The following is a 16,509-nucleotide window of genomic DNA, read 5'->3' as shown; positions in this document are numbered from 1 at the left end:
CTGGAGTCTCCTTTGGAACAAAAGCTGCAATGGTAAACCCATCAGTTATCGGAGATTTAATTAATGATGTGAGACTGCATCTTTAAGCCCTGAGATCCTCTGAACCAATGATATCATAGTAAAAACAGCTAGTAATAATTAATATGACCAATAACACATATAAGAGGAGAAAGTTCTCTTCAGGAACAACCTGGTGTCTCTATACTAACAGATTTGTCCTAAACTGATCCTTCATTGGGAATTAGCTGAGGACATTTAAATTCATCAGGCTTGTAATAAAACAAGGCTCCTTATTCCGTTATTCACTTGTTCCTGCATCTTGATTAACCAAGAAAACAATCATTCATGATTTTAATTAGGCACAGCCCTGTTTTAAAATACTAACCCAATTCCAATGAAATTGGGACGTTGTGTTTTACAGAAATTATAAAAACAGAATACAATGATTTGCAAATCATGTTCAACCTATATTTAATTGAATACACTACAAAGACAGGATATTTAATGTTCAAACTGATAAATTTTATTGTTTTTAGCAAATAATCATTAACTTGGAATTTTATGGCTGCAACACGTTCCAAAAACACTGGGACAGGGTCATGTTTACCACTGTGTTACATCGCCTTTCCTTTTAACAACGTTTAATAAATGTTTGGGAACTGAGGACACTAATTGTTGAACCTTTGTAGGTGGAATTCTTTCCCATCCTTGCTTGATGTGCAGCTTCAGCTATTCAACAGTCCGGGGTCTCCGTTGTTGTATTTTACGCTTCATAATGCGGCACACATTTTCAATGGGAGACAGGTCTGGACTACAGGCAGGCCAGTCTCGTACCCGCACTCCTTAACTACGAAGCCAAGCTGTTGTAACGTGCAGAATGTGGTTTGGCATTGTCTTGCTGAAATAAGCAGGGGTATCCATGAAAAAGACGTTGCTTGCATGGCAGCATATGTTTCTCCAAAACCCGTATGTACCTTTCAGCATTAATGGTGCCATCACAGAGGTGTAAGTTACTGTGAGGGAGCTGATGAAGCATCCTCCTCACTACTGTAAAGCTGCATGAACTGACAAACTGATACAGGAAGTTATTTTGGTTTTGTTATGTTTATTTGATATCCCTCTAACTTCTCCCTCTGAGTTCTGTTTCCAGGGGGCGTGTTCATGAAGTGCACACTTGGAGATGCACCCAGGGGTGGCGCACCTGGATTTGATCAGTGATTAGATCATACCAGGCAGTCGAGATAGAGAGGGGGGGAGTTGTTAGAGTGTTTGATTTTGTTTAGATTTTTGTTTATTTAATTCTTTGGGTTATTATGGGTTTCATTTTCCTGTATAGTTCTGTGTATGTTGTGTGTAGTCTTGAGTGTATTAGCCAGGTAAATCTGGTGGGGGAGATGAGTTTGGTGTGAGGAGATAGTGATAATGGTATGATCTGGAATGATTAGGTGGCAGGTGTGAGGAGTGTGCGTGAGAGAGGGGTCAGGCCGTGTGCTCTGCTGAACAGGAATGCTGCCACATGTTCTTCATGTACCGTTTGTTGCCTCTTCAGAATCTTTTACTGTAAGTTTTTTGATTAATTAAAAACCCAGAAAAAATATCAGAGCTCTGGAAAAAAAAAACTCCTGTCTGCTGTGGCTCTTTTTACCATCACACTCCACCCCTCCATACCACTTGGCATTTCCATCCGGCTTGTGAGGTTCCCAACATCTGAAACCTTACACTTGGTGTCAGAAGTGGGATGAGAGGCAGCCATTTTGAGGAGGTGGAGTGTTGAGAGCTGATAGCATGGGGCCGAAAACACAATCCAAAGCTCAAAGGGCCGATGGGGCTGAAGATGGACTGGAGGAGGGTGCTACAGGAGGAATGGCCAAGAGTTTATACGCCAGAGAGGGGCATGTTGGGTCTTTGGAGAAGGACCCCACTGCGGATGTGTTGCACCAGTGTCTTCAGTTTCAACGTGAACTCAGTGAAAGGTGGGAAAAAGAGACAATTAGGCAAGATAAACTGTGGCAGCAAATGCAGACTCAAATGAACCAGCTTAGAGAAGATCTGCAGTACCAACGGCAGCAGCAGAGCACACGGCAGCAGCAGAGCGGAGAGAGACACCCCCTGAATGCAGCACCTCCAGTACAGCCAGATGAGGAGGAGGACTTGGATTCCCAGGCCAGTGCACCGAGTGAGTTCCTGGGCAGGGGCTGGGGCCAAGCTACAGTTCCACGTCTGGAGGAGGGTGATGATATTGAGCAGTATCTCACCACTTTTGAGCGCCTTGCAGCGGCATACCAGTGGCCAGAGGGTGAATTGGCTGTAAGACTGGTTCCACATCTAACAGGCAAAGCACGGGCAGCGTATGTGGCCATGGGAGCAGAGGACACATTTGACTATAAAAAGGTAAAGAAGGCCATCTTAGCCAAATATGAGATCAATGAGGATGTGTATCGGCAGAGGTTCAGGGAGCCTGATATCCGCCCAGATGAGACCCCCAGAGAATTCTACAATCGGCTTAAAGATCTGTACAATAAGTGGATCCGACCAGAGAAGTTGACCAAGGAGCAGGTTGGTGAGATTATCATTCTGGAGCAGTTTTACCGCTCTCTCTCACCAGAGCTCAGAGTGTGGGTCAAGGAGAGAAATCCAGAGTCGGCGAACCAAGCAGCACAGCCAGTGGAGACCTTTCTGGCAGCCCGCAGAGGGTCCAAGAACTTCCGGTGTGAGATTCCGCTAAAGTCCAGCGCCATACGGGGTAAGCCAATCGGGTCGGGGGGTGGAGGTGGTCCTAGAGAGGCAGTACTAGCAAGGCCCCTAGAAAAACCCATAGTTCCTGGTAAAATGAAATCAACAGCTAGGCCAGTCTGTTTCTACTGTGGTCAGGAAGGGCATATTAAGCCAGAATGTCCCCTTAGGAAAGCAAAAGCAGCATACGTCTGTACCATTCCAAGACCATGCCAGAGTCAGGACTGCATAGTAGGAAAACAGCAGGTCACTACAGTGAAGATTAATGGTAAACCAGCCCAAGCTCTCCTTGATACTGGCAGTGTGCAGACCTTAATACATCCATCAGTATTGCAGGCTGATTGTCCATTAGGGAAGCCAGTTCTGGATATTTCTTGTGTGCATGGTGACCAGAAAGCATATCCTGTGAAAGTAGTGTATCTGGAGGTAGATGGACAGACATTTTTGCTTCCAGTTGGGGTGGTAGGAAGCTTAACTCACCAGGCTATCTTGGGGCAGGATATTCCTATTCTGCAGGAATTGGTTAGGTCCAGTAGGCCAGTTAACATTATCACCAGGTCACAGAAACTGATACAAGGAGCTGAGGGAGTGAGGGGAGACCGGATAGGAGCAGTTAATAATGTTCGGGGCCCAGAGAGGCTAGGACCCCAGTCTTCGGCTCAGACCAGTACAGAGTTATTAGGGTCAGCTCAGGGTGCAGCTGAGGAGGAGCTAAATGTACTGTCAGAATTGCCATTTTTTGAGGATGTTTTTCCAGACATGGCAGTTAAGATGAGGAAAAGTAAGAGGCAGAAAAGACGGGAGAAAATGGGATGGACAGCAAGAATAGGGTTAGAACAGCAAGGACTGGAAAGTTGTGATATTGATCCTAATGGTGACTTTTTACAGCTACAGAAAGAGGATGCAGGACTGCAAGATTACTTTGGGCAAGCAGCTGAAGTGCAGCAGGGACAAATGGCAGGGGAAGGATATTTCCTCAGAGATCGGGTTCTGTACTATAAGGCAAACTTAGAGGATAGGGAAAGGCTGGTGGTTCCGCAGACACTTAGGGACCAGGTGTTAGAGTTGGGTCACAGTATTCCCTGGGCAGGACATTTAGGTGCCAAAAAGACATTGGACAGGATTGCAAGTAGGTTTTACTGGCCAGGCCTTCACACAGAGGTGCAGGATTATTGTCAGTCATGTCCAGTCTGTCAGCTAGCCGGGGCTAAAAATGTGCCCAGGTTCCCATTACAGCCACTGCCAATCATTGATGTGCCATTCAGTCGAATAGCCATGGATATTGTCGGGCCATTAGAGCGAACACAGTCAGGGCATCGTTAAAAACTTGTAATCTGTGATTATAGTACTAGATACCCTGAAGCCTTTCCCCTAAGAGACATCACTGCAAAGCAGATTGCTTATGCATTACTGCAGCTCTTTTCTAGAGTTGGTATTCCCTCTGAAATCCTCACAGATCAGGGAACCAACTTTCTGTCTAACACACTCAGACAGGTGTACAGGCTCTTAGGCATTAGGGGTATTCGGACCACCCCTTACCACCCCCAGACCGATGGCTTAGTGGAGAGGTACAACAGAACTCTAAAAAGCATGCTGAAGAAGTTCATCTCTTCTAACGCCAAAGACTGGGACAAGTGGCTCCCTTATCTCCTCTTTGCTTACAGGGAGGTACCCCAAGCTTCAACAGGCTTCTCACCTTTTGAGCTTCTTTATGGTAGGCAGGTGAGAGGTCCCCTCGATGTGCTGCAGGAGACCTGGGTGGGTTCCCAGGAGAAGAGGACCAGTGTTCTGACTTATGTGTTGCAGATGAGGGAAAAGATGGAGCAGACCACCAGATTGGTAAAAAAGCATATGGAGAAGGCTCAGAGATGCCAGCGAACCTGGTATGACCAGGCAGCGAGAGAGAGATCTTTCAGCCCAGGACAGCAGGTACTACTCCTCCTTCCTACTGTGGAGAACAAGCTGTTGGCAAAATGGCAAGGTCCATATAATGTATTGAGAAAACTGAGTGCAACAACTTATGAGATTGAGATGCCAGATAGAAGAAATCCAAAGCAGACGTTTCACATCAACCTGCTGAAGGAGTGGAAAACCCGGGAAATTCCACCCCAACAGCAGATGTTTGTCCGCGCTGTGGAGGAGGAAGATGACGTGGTGAGTCAGTTCGCTCCTGCAGCACAAAATTCTGCATCTCTTGATCTCTCCCATCTCTCTGTTACATCACAGCAAGAATTGCAAGCCATTATTCCACCAGATTTGTTTCAGGAGAAGCCAGGGGCCACAACTTTGGTGGAGCATAGCATCCAGTTAAAGGACAGCACTCCTGTCAGACAGAGGATGTATCGCATCCCCCAGAAGTTGGTGCCGGTGTTGGAGGAGGAAATTGCGGTAATGCTCGAGCTGGGTGTTATTGAACCTTCTACAAGTGAGTGGAGTAATCCTATTGTGTTAGTACTCAAGAAGGATGGAAGCATCAGGTTTTGCATTGACTTTCGGAAGGTAAATGCACAGTCTGCATTTGATGCTTATCCATTGCCAAGACTGGATGATCTTATCGAACGAGTTGGCCAGGCAAGGTTTATTACCACGCTTGACCTTTGTAAAGGGTACTGGCAGGTGCCCTTGGCTAACTCTGCTAAGCCTCTAACTGCTTTCAGGACACCCCAGGGACTCTTTCAATTCACCAAGATGCCGTTTGGCCTCCATGGGGCTCCTGCAACTTTTCAGAGGCTGATGAACCAGGTGCTAGCAGGTATGGACACCTTTGCAGCCTCTTATCTGGATGATGTTGTTATTTTCAGCAATTCCTGGAAGGAGCATCTCAGTCACCTGGAAATGGTGCTGGGGAAGATCAAGCAAGCAGGCCTGACCATCAACCCGAAGAAATGTGCCTTGGTCAAGCAGGAGACGCAGTACCTGGGCTACATCCTTGGAGGGGGTGTCATTAAGCCTGTGCAGGATAAGGTGGAGGCAATCAGAGCTAGGGAGAGGCCTACTACCCGGAAGCAGGTGAAGTCGTTTCTGGGTTTGGTGGGCTGGTACCGGCGCTTCATCCCAAACTTCTCTACGAGAGCAGCACCTCTGACAGACCTTACCAGCACTGCCAAAGCACACATGGTGTGGGGTGAGGAGCAGGAAAACGCTTTCCAGGACCTTAAGGAGGTGCTCTGCCAGGAGCCCGTCCTGCAGAGCCCAAACTTCACCTTGCCCTTTTCCGTTCAGACGGACGCTTCTCGTCGGGGGCTAGGGGGAGTCCTTCTACAGGGAGATGGTGATGAGAGGAAACCAGTCGCTTACATCAGCAGGAAGCTGTTTCCCAGGGAGACCAGGTACTCTGCAGTAGAGTTGGAGTGTTTGTCTATTAAGTGGGCTGTGGACACCTTCAAGTATTATCTGCTTGGGAGGGAGTTCACCTTGGAGACTGATCATAGAGCATTACAATGGCTGGAGCAGATGAAAGATACCAACAGCCGGATTACTCGTTGGTTCCTGTCCCTTCAACCCTATCGGTTCTCCATCCACTACCGGCCAGGAAAGCAGAACACGGTGGCTGACTTTTTATCTCGCAACGTGGTTGGCGAGTCTGCTGGAGGGGGTGAGAAGTGTGAGGGAGCTGATGAAGCATCCTCCTCACTACTGTAAAGCTGCATGAACTGACAAACTGATACAGGAAGTTATTTTGGTTTTGTTATGTTTATTTGATATCCCTCTAACTTCTCCCTCTGAGTTCTGTTTCCAGGGGGCGTGTTCATGAAGTGCACACTTGGAGATGCACCCAGGGGTGGCGCACCTGGATTTGATCAGTGATTAGATCATACCAGGCAGTCGAGATAGAGAGGGGGGGAGTTGTTAGAGTGTTTGATTTTGTTTAGATTTTTGTTTATTTAATTCTTTGGGTTATTATGGGTTTCATTTTCCTGTATAGTTCTGTGTATGTTGTGTGTAGTCTTGAGTGTATTAGCCAGGTAAATCTGGTGGGGGAGATGAGTTTGGTGTGAGGAGATAGTGATAATGGTATGATCTGGAATGATTAGGTGGCAGGTGTGAGGAGTGTGCGTGAGAGAGGGGTCAGGCCGTGTGCTCTGCTGAACAGGAATGCTGCCACATGTTCTTCATGTACCGTTTGTTGCCTCTTCAGAATCTTTTACTGTAAGTTTTTTGATTAATTAAAAACCCAGAAAAAATATCAGAGCTCTGGAAAAAAAAACTCCTGTCTGCTGTGGCTCTTTTTACCATCACACTCCACCCCTCCATACCACTTGGCATTTCCATCCGGCTTGTGAGGTTCCCAACATCTGAAACCTTACAGTTACCCATGCCATTGGCACTAAGACAGCCCCATACCATCACAGAGGTGTAAGTTACCCATGCCATTGGCACTAAGACAGCCCCATACCATCACAGAGGTGTAAGTTACCCATGCCATTGGCACTAAGACAGCCCCATACCATCACAGATGTATAGGTTACCCATGCCATTGGCACTAAGACGGCCCCATACCATCACAGATGTGTAAGTTACCCATGCCATTGGCACTAAGACAGCCCCATACCATCACAGAGGTGTAAGTTACCCATGCCATTGGCACTAAGACAGCCCCATACCATCACAGAGGTGTAAGTTACCCGTGCCATTGGCACTAAGACAGCCCCATACCATCACAGAGGTGTAAGTTACCCATGCCATTGGCACTAAGACAGCCCCATACCATCACAGATGTATAGGTTACCCATGCCATTGGCACTAAGACGGCCCCATACCATCACAGATGTGTAAGTTACCCATGCCATTGGCACTAAGACAGCCCCATACCATCACAGAGGTGTAAGTTACCCATGCCATTGGCACTAAGACAGCCCCATACCATCACAGAGGTGTAAGTTACCCATGCCATTGGCACTAAGACAGCCCCATACCATCACAGAGGTGTAAGTTACCCATGCCATTGGCACTAAGACAGCCCCATACCATCACAGATGTAAGTTACCCATGCCATTGGCACTAAGACGGCCCCATACCATCACAGATGTATAGGTTACCCATGCCATTGGCACTAAGACAGCCCCATACCATCACAGATGTATAGGTTACCCATGCCATTGGCACTAAGACGGCCCCATACCATCACAGATGCTGACTTTTGAACTTTGAGTCCATAACAGTCCGGATGGTTCTTTTCCTCTTTGGCCTGGAGGACACGACATCCACAATTTCCAAAAACAATTTGAAATGTGGACTCGTCAGACCACAGAACACTTTTCCACTTTACATCAGTCCATCTTAGATGAGCTCGGGCCCAGAGAAGCCAGCAGCGTTTCTGGGTGTTGTTGATAAATGGCTTTTGCTTTGCATAGTAGTTTTAAGTTGCACTTACGGATGTAGCACCGAACTGTATTTACTGACAGTGGTTTTCTGAGGTGTTCCTGAGCCCATGTGCTGATGTCTTACACACTGATGTCAGTGTTTGATGCAGCGCTGCCTGAGGGATGGAAGGTCACGGGCATTCAGTGTTGGTTTTCGGCCTTGCCGCTTACATGCAGTGATTTCTCCAGATTCTCTGAACTTTTTGATATTATGGACCGTAGATGATGAAATCCCTAAATTCCTTGCAATTGTATGTTGAGGAACATTGTCCTTAAACTGTTTGACTATTTTCTCATGCACTTGTTCACAAAGAGGTGAACCTCGCCCCATCTTTGCTTGTGAATGACTGAGCAATTCAGGGAAGCTCCTTTTATACCCAAGCATGGCACACACCTTTCCCAATTAGCCTGTTCACCTGTGTTATGTCCCAAACAGGTGTTTGATGAGCATTCCTCAACTTTCTCAGTCTTTTTTGCCACCTGTCCCAGCTTTTCTGGAACATGTTGTAGGCATAAAATTCTACATTAATGATTATTTGCTAAAAACAATAAAATTTATCAGTTTGAACATTAAATATCTCGTCTTTGTAGTGTTTTCAATTAAAGATAGGTTGAACATCATTTTCAAATCATTGTGTTCTGTTTTTTATTTATGTTTAACACAACGTCCCAACTTCATTGGAATTGGGTTTGTACATTCATCTATGGTTCTGCTGTTGATGTTGATTCCAGAAAAATCCTTAACTCTCACTTATGCTCATCAAGCTTTTCCAGTGATTGTTTAAAGCACTGTTGGATTGTGAATATTTTGCATATTTGCAAACAGGACACAAAAATCTAGATTTTTCTTTGTGCTTTAATGAAAACAATGAAGATTTTACAAAATATCTGAGTGAATTTGATGAAAATATAAACATTTATGAAGGAATAACTATTTTACTTTCTATGTGTATCATTCATTTGAGTACTTTTGAATATTTATTGTTTATTTTTATTGTTTATCAGTGTGGTTGTAACATCCCCACTGTGGGATTACTCAAATTTTTTTTCTGATATTATGAAATATTAATAATTATCTGCAGTCTAAGCTGAATATCTTTGGGTTTGTTTGGACAAAACAAGCAACCAGAAGAGAATAAACTTAGATTTTTTTGCGTGGATGTTCAAGATTTGTGTTCGTTTTTGTACAACTTTTACAGTTACAACTAATTTTCTCGTAAGTTTTCATCCTATGAATGTCTATTTATATTTTTAAGTTCTACTCTATCATTTCAGAAATAATAAAGACATGTTTTCCCTTTTATTAAGACTGATTTCTGTCTTCGGCAGTACTGACCGAGCTCCAGCAGTCTCTTGGTGAAGTTCAGCGCCCTCTCCACCTCCCCCTGTTGGTAGATGGAGTAACTGAGGTACTCCAGGATGGTGACGGTGTCCATAAGGCCGGGCGTCTCTCCCTGATCCAGCTGCTTCAGAGCCTGGGCCATCCACAGCTCAGTGTGGTAGTAATCAGCCTCTGAGTACGCCACCTTCCCCAGATCAAAGCAGTCGTCCACCGTCAGGGAGGCGACCGACGACGAGCCTGAAGAGAAACGCTGTCAGAGCTGGAAAATCTCACATTTTTTTAAACATTTAAAGGCTTGTTTCCGTCCGACATACATGCAGATGAAGGCACATATTAAAGAAAGAACGCAGTTAAAACAATAAATGTGTTTCTGTAGAACCTCATACAGCAACACCAACCAAACCAGGAGCCTCATTTATAAAACATTGCATAGGATCCATACTAAAAGTTTGCGTACGCCGAAAATCCAAAATGGGCGTATGCTCTTCGCCCCTGATCTATAAAACTGTGCGTAAGCACAGCTGCACGCAATTTCTTGATAAATCACACACCAGCTGGAAGATTGCACAGGTGGATCCACCTCACATTCCGCCCACAACACACCCACATTTTACCATGAATGGTCATTGCAAAGTAACTCATGAATGTATCTGTATAGAAATAAGCTGCTGATCCACGGCATTTCACACAGCGCCCCCTGCAGTCTTTTCACTGCTGTGCATCAGGATGAATGAATCATGTGTTGACCCAGGCCACCCTGACACTAAATTTGTTATGATCATGTCCGATGTACAAATAATTTGTACACTGATTGAATGTGCATTTTTTCGGTTCACAGACAAATTCATCTTCACTCGGAGCCCTTACAGCAACATGAGTGCAGTCAGTTACGCCGATTACATTTGGGAAACCGGACATCGCTGCAAATTGCCGTTTAATGTTGGCCTGTTCACCCACAGTGTAAGGAAACCTGATGTATTGACTGGTCATGTTTATAATGTCATCCAAAGCAGCTGGCATTATTGCGCTGAGGGATTGTTGTGACATCCCAGACCTAAAGGACATGATGATCCACTGCCACTACTCTCCTCCGCATATAAGCCAGATGCCGGTCACTACACTTCACCTTCGTCTGAGCCATCCGGATCACCCACAGCCCCTGCAGCTGCAGCACCTGTCCAGCTTTTGTCGCCATCCAGCCACACACCACCTCTTCCTGCCTCTCCTACTCCGCTTTCCCCAGTCAGTTACCAGCTACGTCCCTGCTCAATCTCTTCACCCAGTTCAGTTGTTAGTATAGCGTTTCTTAGGTTATCGTTTGCTGTTAGGCTTTGTGTAGTATTAGTGTTTTGTTTAGCATATCGCCGTGGTCGGCATCTGTAGCCTCTGGCTTTCCATCTAGTATTTTAATAGCTCTTGTAAATTTTTGCTTATTCTGATAAAATCGTTGTGGCTTCTAGTCTGTTCCATATTTATTGTGTAGTTCTGTCCTCACTATCAGGATGTGGAACCCCCCTCGGCCTTGCCACCGGATTCCCTGGTCCTTCTCCAGGACCTTCGAGTTTCCCCCTGGATCCCCAGCCTTCCTCTGAAGCCCTCATCCAACCACTTGCCTCACGCCACCTGTCCTGCTGCCACTACCCCTCGACCAGTATATCCCCAGAGTTTTCCTCACAGATAAGTCCCACTTGATCGTTGAGCCAGTTCATGTTCAGTTACTTCTAGTTTTGTTAATTGTAGCCAAGCCAAATTGTTTGTCTTATAGTTTAAGACTACCTGTTACTCAGTATTTATTTGCTTCCTGCCTGGGTGTTACCATACGTGGGTTGTTTGTTCATTTTGTCAGTTTTTGTATTAACCTTGGTAGTTCTAGTCAGCTCTTCCACTAGTGGGAGCTCTAGTCAGTTTAGTTCCTGTTCCAATTAGAACTTCCGGTTGTAGTTTAGTCTCTCATGTTTGTAGTTCCCTTCTTGGAGCAACTTGCAAATAAATATTGTTTTGCTTGCCTTCACTTGTGATCATGTCTCTTTACCCTGCTTTTGAGCCTCTGAACAGAGGATCCGTAACAGGACACAACACTGCCGCATGCCCATGATGACCAGTAAAAGGATTGGCTCACACCAGATAAGGGGACTCCAGGTGATCTGAACCACCACCACATTCCCTCAATGCCTTCAGCTAACAGCTACCATCTGTTGGCAGTCCTTCACATTCCCTGTCTGGGCTCTGATGGACTCTCGAGCCAAAGAAAGTTCCATTGATTCCCAACTAGCACACCAACTCGGGATTCCCACTGAGCCTCTACAGCTGTCACTGGAGACCCGTTCACTAAATTGACTTCATTTGGCTGGTAACCCATAAGACTGCTCTTGTTTAATTGGTTTTAGCTGGGAAACATCAAGAGGAAATCACCCTCCGTTTAATTAATGACTCCAACCATACTCTTGTCCTTGATGGTTGAAGCAACACAACCCTCACATCGACTGGAGGAGGGAGGAGGAGGTGGCATGGGGCTCACAATGTCCTGAACTCTGTCTCCACTCTGCTCTGAGCCCTGCTGTGGGTGCAGCTCCCAAGTCACCCGAGTCTATGAAGTTGGAATCCGTACCCACAGAGTACCATGACCTGGCCCAGGTTTTTAGCAAGGAAAGCACCATCTCTCTGCCCCTGCATCATCCTTATGAATGCACCATCGACCTCATCCCTGGCTCAACTCTTCCTTCTAGTCGGCTCTATAACCTGTCAAAACCTGAAGAAACGTACATCAAAGACTCTCTGGCTGCTGGAATTATCCGTCCCTCCTCCACACCTGTCAGAACTGGCTTCTTCTTTGTTGACAAAATGGACAAGTCTCTGCATCCTGGTCTTGACTTCAGGGGGCTGAATGACATCACTATTAAAAACACCAACCCTCTTCAACTCATTTACTCTGCTTTTAACGCCCTGCATGGTGCCTCCATTTTCACCAAGCTTGACCTAATCCGGATCAGAGGAGGAGATGAGTGGAACATTGCTTTCAACAGCCCTTTAGGTCACTTTGAGTACCTCGTCATGTCATTTGGACTAACTAATGCAGTCTTTCAGAAACTGATCAATGATGTACTCAGAGACATGATTTGTTTTCATCTATCTCAATGATATCCTGATCTACTCCTCAAATCTAGCACACCTGCCACATCTGCCTGGTCCTTGAAAGACTCCTGAAGAACCGACTATTCGTCAAGGCTCAGAAATACAAATTCCACTTATCAACCATCACATTTCTTGGATACATCATTTCCCCTGGCGAGGTTAAGAAGGATCTCCAGAAATTGTCTGCTGTTAAAGACTGGCCCAAACCTGACAACCACAAAAAGCTCCAAAGATTCCTTGGCTTTGCCAACTTTTACTGTCACTGTATAAGAAACTACAGTAAAGTCACTGCCCCCCTAACTGCCCTTACATGGCTGAATGTTCAGACTTTTTCCTGGTAAAACTGATGGCATCATCCTCGTTTAATCCCCTTTTCCCTCCAAACACTGTGGTTTTACCGACCTGGCAGCTCTCCAGTGGAGATGGTGTTGGTGTCCAGCTGGTAGGTGTCCTGAAGCCTCATCAGAGCTTTGGCTGCTCCGGTCTGGTCGTCATCATTGGGAAAGTTCTGCCTCTGGATGGTCAGGTTGGAGATGAACGCTGGAACACCACCAATAAATAAATCTGATGTTTCTGTGTTTCAGAAAGTCGCTGCTGCTACTGAGGTGATTTTAGTGTTTAAATCTCCTCATAATTTACTAAACATCAGCTGTAATTTACAGAATATTTCCCACAAGGTCTGCACAGTTTAGCACCACTTATACTATTTAAATTAAAGTGTGTGTGTGCATACCATCAGACATGTCTGATAGCACCAGACTCTCCAGCTCCCCCCACTCCGTGTTCAGCCTCTTCATCAGTTTGAAGGCGTTCACTGGATGTCCGAGGAAACCTTCAGGGTCCTGAGTGGCAGCAGAGGAGAGAACGTCCAGTCTGTCGGCCCACCTGGACACACACAAATACATGAAAATACACACAAACACACTGACTTACTTTAATTTCCCAGAGACCAACCCTTTACATTAAAATGAGTCTTTTGGATGATCTTTATAAACTCACCTTCTGACTTCCTGTCTGTTGTCTTTGAAAGGACCCACAATCAGACAGTGTGAACATTTATGTTCCCACAATGTGAGTAACACAACATAACATCACGACACATTCAACCCCCGACAAACAATGCTGGTAAATACAGATAACTGCAGTCCAACTCTAATCCATCCACCTGTATGTAGACATTTAGAGGTGAACTCAACGATGACGCATGTTAAACACTGAATAACACTGATGTCTATAAAATGAGGACACTTTGTGTCAGTACTCCTCATCCGCCTCTAGCAGCACCATGGTCCAGACCAGAGAGATGTTCCTGAAGTTTAGAGAGGAGAAAGTTGCTAGAAAGGAAATGGGTCCAAGAAGATCTCCAAGCTCTAGAATGTTCCCAGAGACTCTGTTGGAAGAATCATTGGTAAGTTCAAAGCCACCGGTACTGTGGCTACACTACATGGTGGAAAAAAAAAAAGCTATCAGTGAGAACATCAAAGTTCCTGGAGACAGATGGACAAGAACCCTCGGGTTACTGTCAAGGACCTGCAAGATGATCTGGCTGGAAGAGGAACTGATGTTTCTGTGGAGACACTCCATGCTGAAGGACTTAATGCCAGATCTCCTAGATGGACACCACTTCTGAAGACACACCACATGAACAATGGTCTCCAGTCTGCTAGAACCAACCTACCAGAGCCACAGAAGTTCTGGGAGACAGTTCTATGGATTAAGACCAAACTAGAGCTCTTTGGTCCTATGGATCAGAGGAATGTCTGGGAGGAAGAACGAGGCCTACGAGGAGAAGAACACCCTGCCTGCTGTGAAGCATGGTGGTGGATCTGGGATGTTGTGGGGGTGTTCTGCTTCTAATGGAACCAGGAATCTCCAACGTATTGAAGGCACCATGGATTCAGGAAATATCAGGATTTTCTTTAACAAGAATGTCCCTCAGTCCATGAAGACAACGACCCCAAACACACATCAGAATCAACAAAGGCTGGTTAGAGAAGAAAGTCTGGAAGGTTCTAGAGTGGACATCACAACCTCCAGACTGAAACCCAGTGGAGAATCTGTGGTGGGTCTGAAGAAAGCTGCTGCAGCACGTAGACCTGAGAACATCGCCCATCAAGAATGGACTAAAATTCCCAAGCAGCTGCCAGAAGCTTGTTAGAAACGATACCTCTGTCTACAGCAGGTCATTGGAGCTAAAGGTGCTGAAGATACAGCCTCATAGGACCTGAAGATACGGCCTGATAGGACCTGAAGATACGGCCTCATAGGACCTGAAGATACGGCCTGATAGGACCTGAAGACACGGCCTCATAGGACCTGAAGATACGGCCTGATAGGACCTGAAGACACGGCCTGATAGGACCTGAAGACACAGCCTCATAGGACCTGAAGATACGGCCTGATAGGACCTGAAGATACGGCCTCATAGGACCTGAAGATACGACCTCATAGGACCTGAAGATACGACCTCATAGGACCTGAAGATACGGCCTGATAGGACCTGAAGACACGGCCTCATAGGACCTGAAGATACGACCTCATAGGACCTGAAGATACGGCCTGATAGGACCTGAAGATACGGCCTCATAGGACCTGAAGATACGACCTCATAGGACCTGAAGATACGGCCTGATAGGACCTGAAGATACGGCCTGATAGGACCTGAAGATACGGCCTCATAGGACCTGAAGATACGACCTCATAGGACCTGAAGATACGGCCTGATAGGACCTGAAGACACGGCCTCATAGGACCTGAAGATACGACCTCATAGGACCTGAAGATACAGCCTCATAGGAGCTGAATCATTCAATAAACTACCTGTTCACCTCTCATATAATTTAGTAATTGCTTGCTTCATGATGTTAATCTGCAGTAACTGAACAGATCATGGTCTTACTTCTTGATCTGCTCCAGTTTGTGCTCCTCAGCTCTGATGTAGTCCTTCAGAGAGGAGACCAGCTCCTTCTCCATGAACAGCAGGTCCGTCATCTGACCTGAGAAGCAACAAAAACACTGATTTCCTTCACTTTCACATTCATTAAGAACACCCACAGATGTGCAGTAAATTCTACATTCCTGTTTTTTACTCATTAATCCTCCAGTAAAGTCGTTTTTCTGTCAGATGTTCGGAGGAATCTCAGACTCACCGATGGAGGTGAAGAAGTCATTGTGAGCCGAGGACCGAGTGAAGAGCAGAATGAGGACGAAGCAGCAGCGGCAGAACATCATCCAACCTGCAGACACACACTGACGTCATACAGTGACGACACGACGACGACACAACAACAAACCTGCACTGAAACCTGGAAACAGCACCGACTGGAACGTGTCTGTGGGATTAAAGACTCTCCAGCACAACTCAGAATAACAATAATCAGAGTTTCTACAGTTCCACTGGAATAAAGTGAACATTTTTACACTCATAACATTCATCAGGTACATATAATAATAATTTATCAGGATGCAGTGATTTAGGTAACAGACCTGCAGCACCCAGCACTAAGAGACAAACAACCAAAAAAAGACAGAAAACGGTCACGATATACAAAATGACAACAAAGACAAAAAACAACTACGACAGACAAAACGACAACAAAGACATAAAATGACCAAGAAGAGGCAGAATATGATCACAAAAAGATGTAAAATTACTACAAAAAGACAAAAAAACAACAAGATGACAAAGAATCAAAGTCACAAACAGACATGAAATTAGAACAAAGAGACATAAAATTAATAAATAAATGACACACAAAACAACCACAAAATGATCACAAAGAAAGACAAATGACGATGACAGACACAAATCTACCACAGAGACAGGAAACAACCACAAAGACATGCAAATAGACCACAAAACCATAGAAAAGCAACACAAGGGGACATAAAATGACCCAAGAGACGCAAAACTACCAGAGAAACACAAAATGACAACAA

At 45.5% G+C, this 16,509-nt stretch overlaps 1 protein-coding gene and 1 long non-coding RNA gene across 5 annotated transcripts in view; one reads left to right on the top strand and one right to left on the bottom strand.

Moving 5' to 3' along the window:
• Positions 1-16,509, bottom strand: part of LOC110963428 (prolyl 4-hydroxylase subunit alpha-1-like) — a 43,248-nt gene that overhangs the window by 24,849 nt on the left and 1,890 nt on the right. The window contains exons 2-6 of the mRNA XM_051939850.1: positions 15,720-15,806; positions 15,470-15,566; positions 13,304-13,455; positions 12,973-13,110; positions 9,433-9,675 (exon numbers count right to left, since the gene is read on the bottom strand). Coding sequence (XP_051795810.1) covers positions 9,433-9,675; positions 12,973-13,110; positions 13,304-13,455; positions 15,470-15,566; positions 15,720-15,801 — 712 coding nt within the window. The 5' untranslated portion in view covers positions 15,802-15,806. The remainder of the gene's footprint in view (positions 1-9,432; positions 9,676-12,972; positions 13,111-13,303; positions 13,456-15,469; positions 15,567-15,719; positions 15,807-16,509) is intronic.
• Positions 591-8,576, top strand: LOC127531157 (uncharacterized). 4 transcript variants are annotated; one of them, XR_007938149.1, is made up of 4 exons: positions 591-1,003; positions 7,088-7,145; positions 7,198-7,347; positions 7,400-8,576. It is a non-coding gene; the product is annotated as an uncharacterized LOC127531157 (long non-coding RNA). The 4 variants fall into 4 exon arrangements; XR_007938146.1 differs by having other exon boundaries at positions 7,088-7,347; XR_007938147.1 differs by lacking the exon at positions 591-1,003 and having other exon boundaries at positions 7,047-7,347; positions 7,400-7,665; positions 7,768-8,576.

The sequence above is a fragment of the Acanthochromis polyacanthus genome, chromosome 19 (assembly GCF_021347895.1).
Source record: "Acanthochromis polyacanthus isolate Apoly-LR-REF ecotype Palm Island chromosome 19, KAUST_Apoly_ChrSc, whole genome shotgun sequence".
In the NCBI taxonomy this organism is placed as follows: domain Eukaryota; kingdom Metazoa; phylum Chordata; class Actinopteri; family Pomacentridae; genus Acanthochromis; species Acanthochromis polyacanthus.
This window is presented reverse-complemented; position numbering and strand designations above follow the sequence as displayed.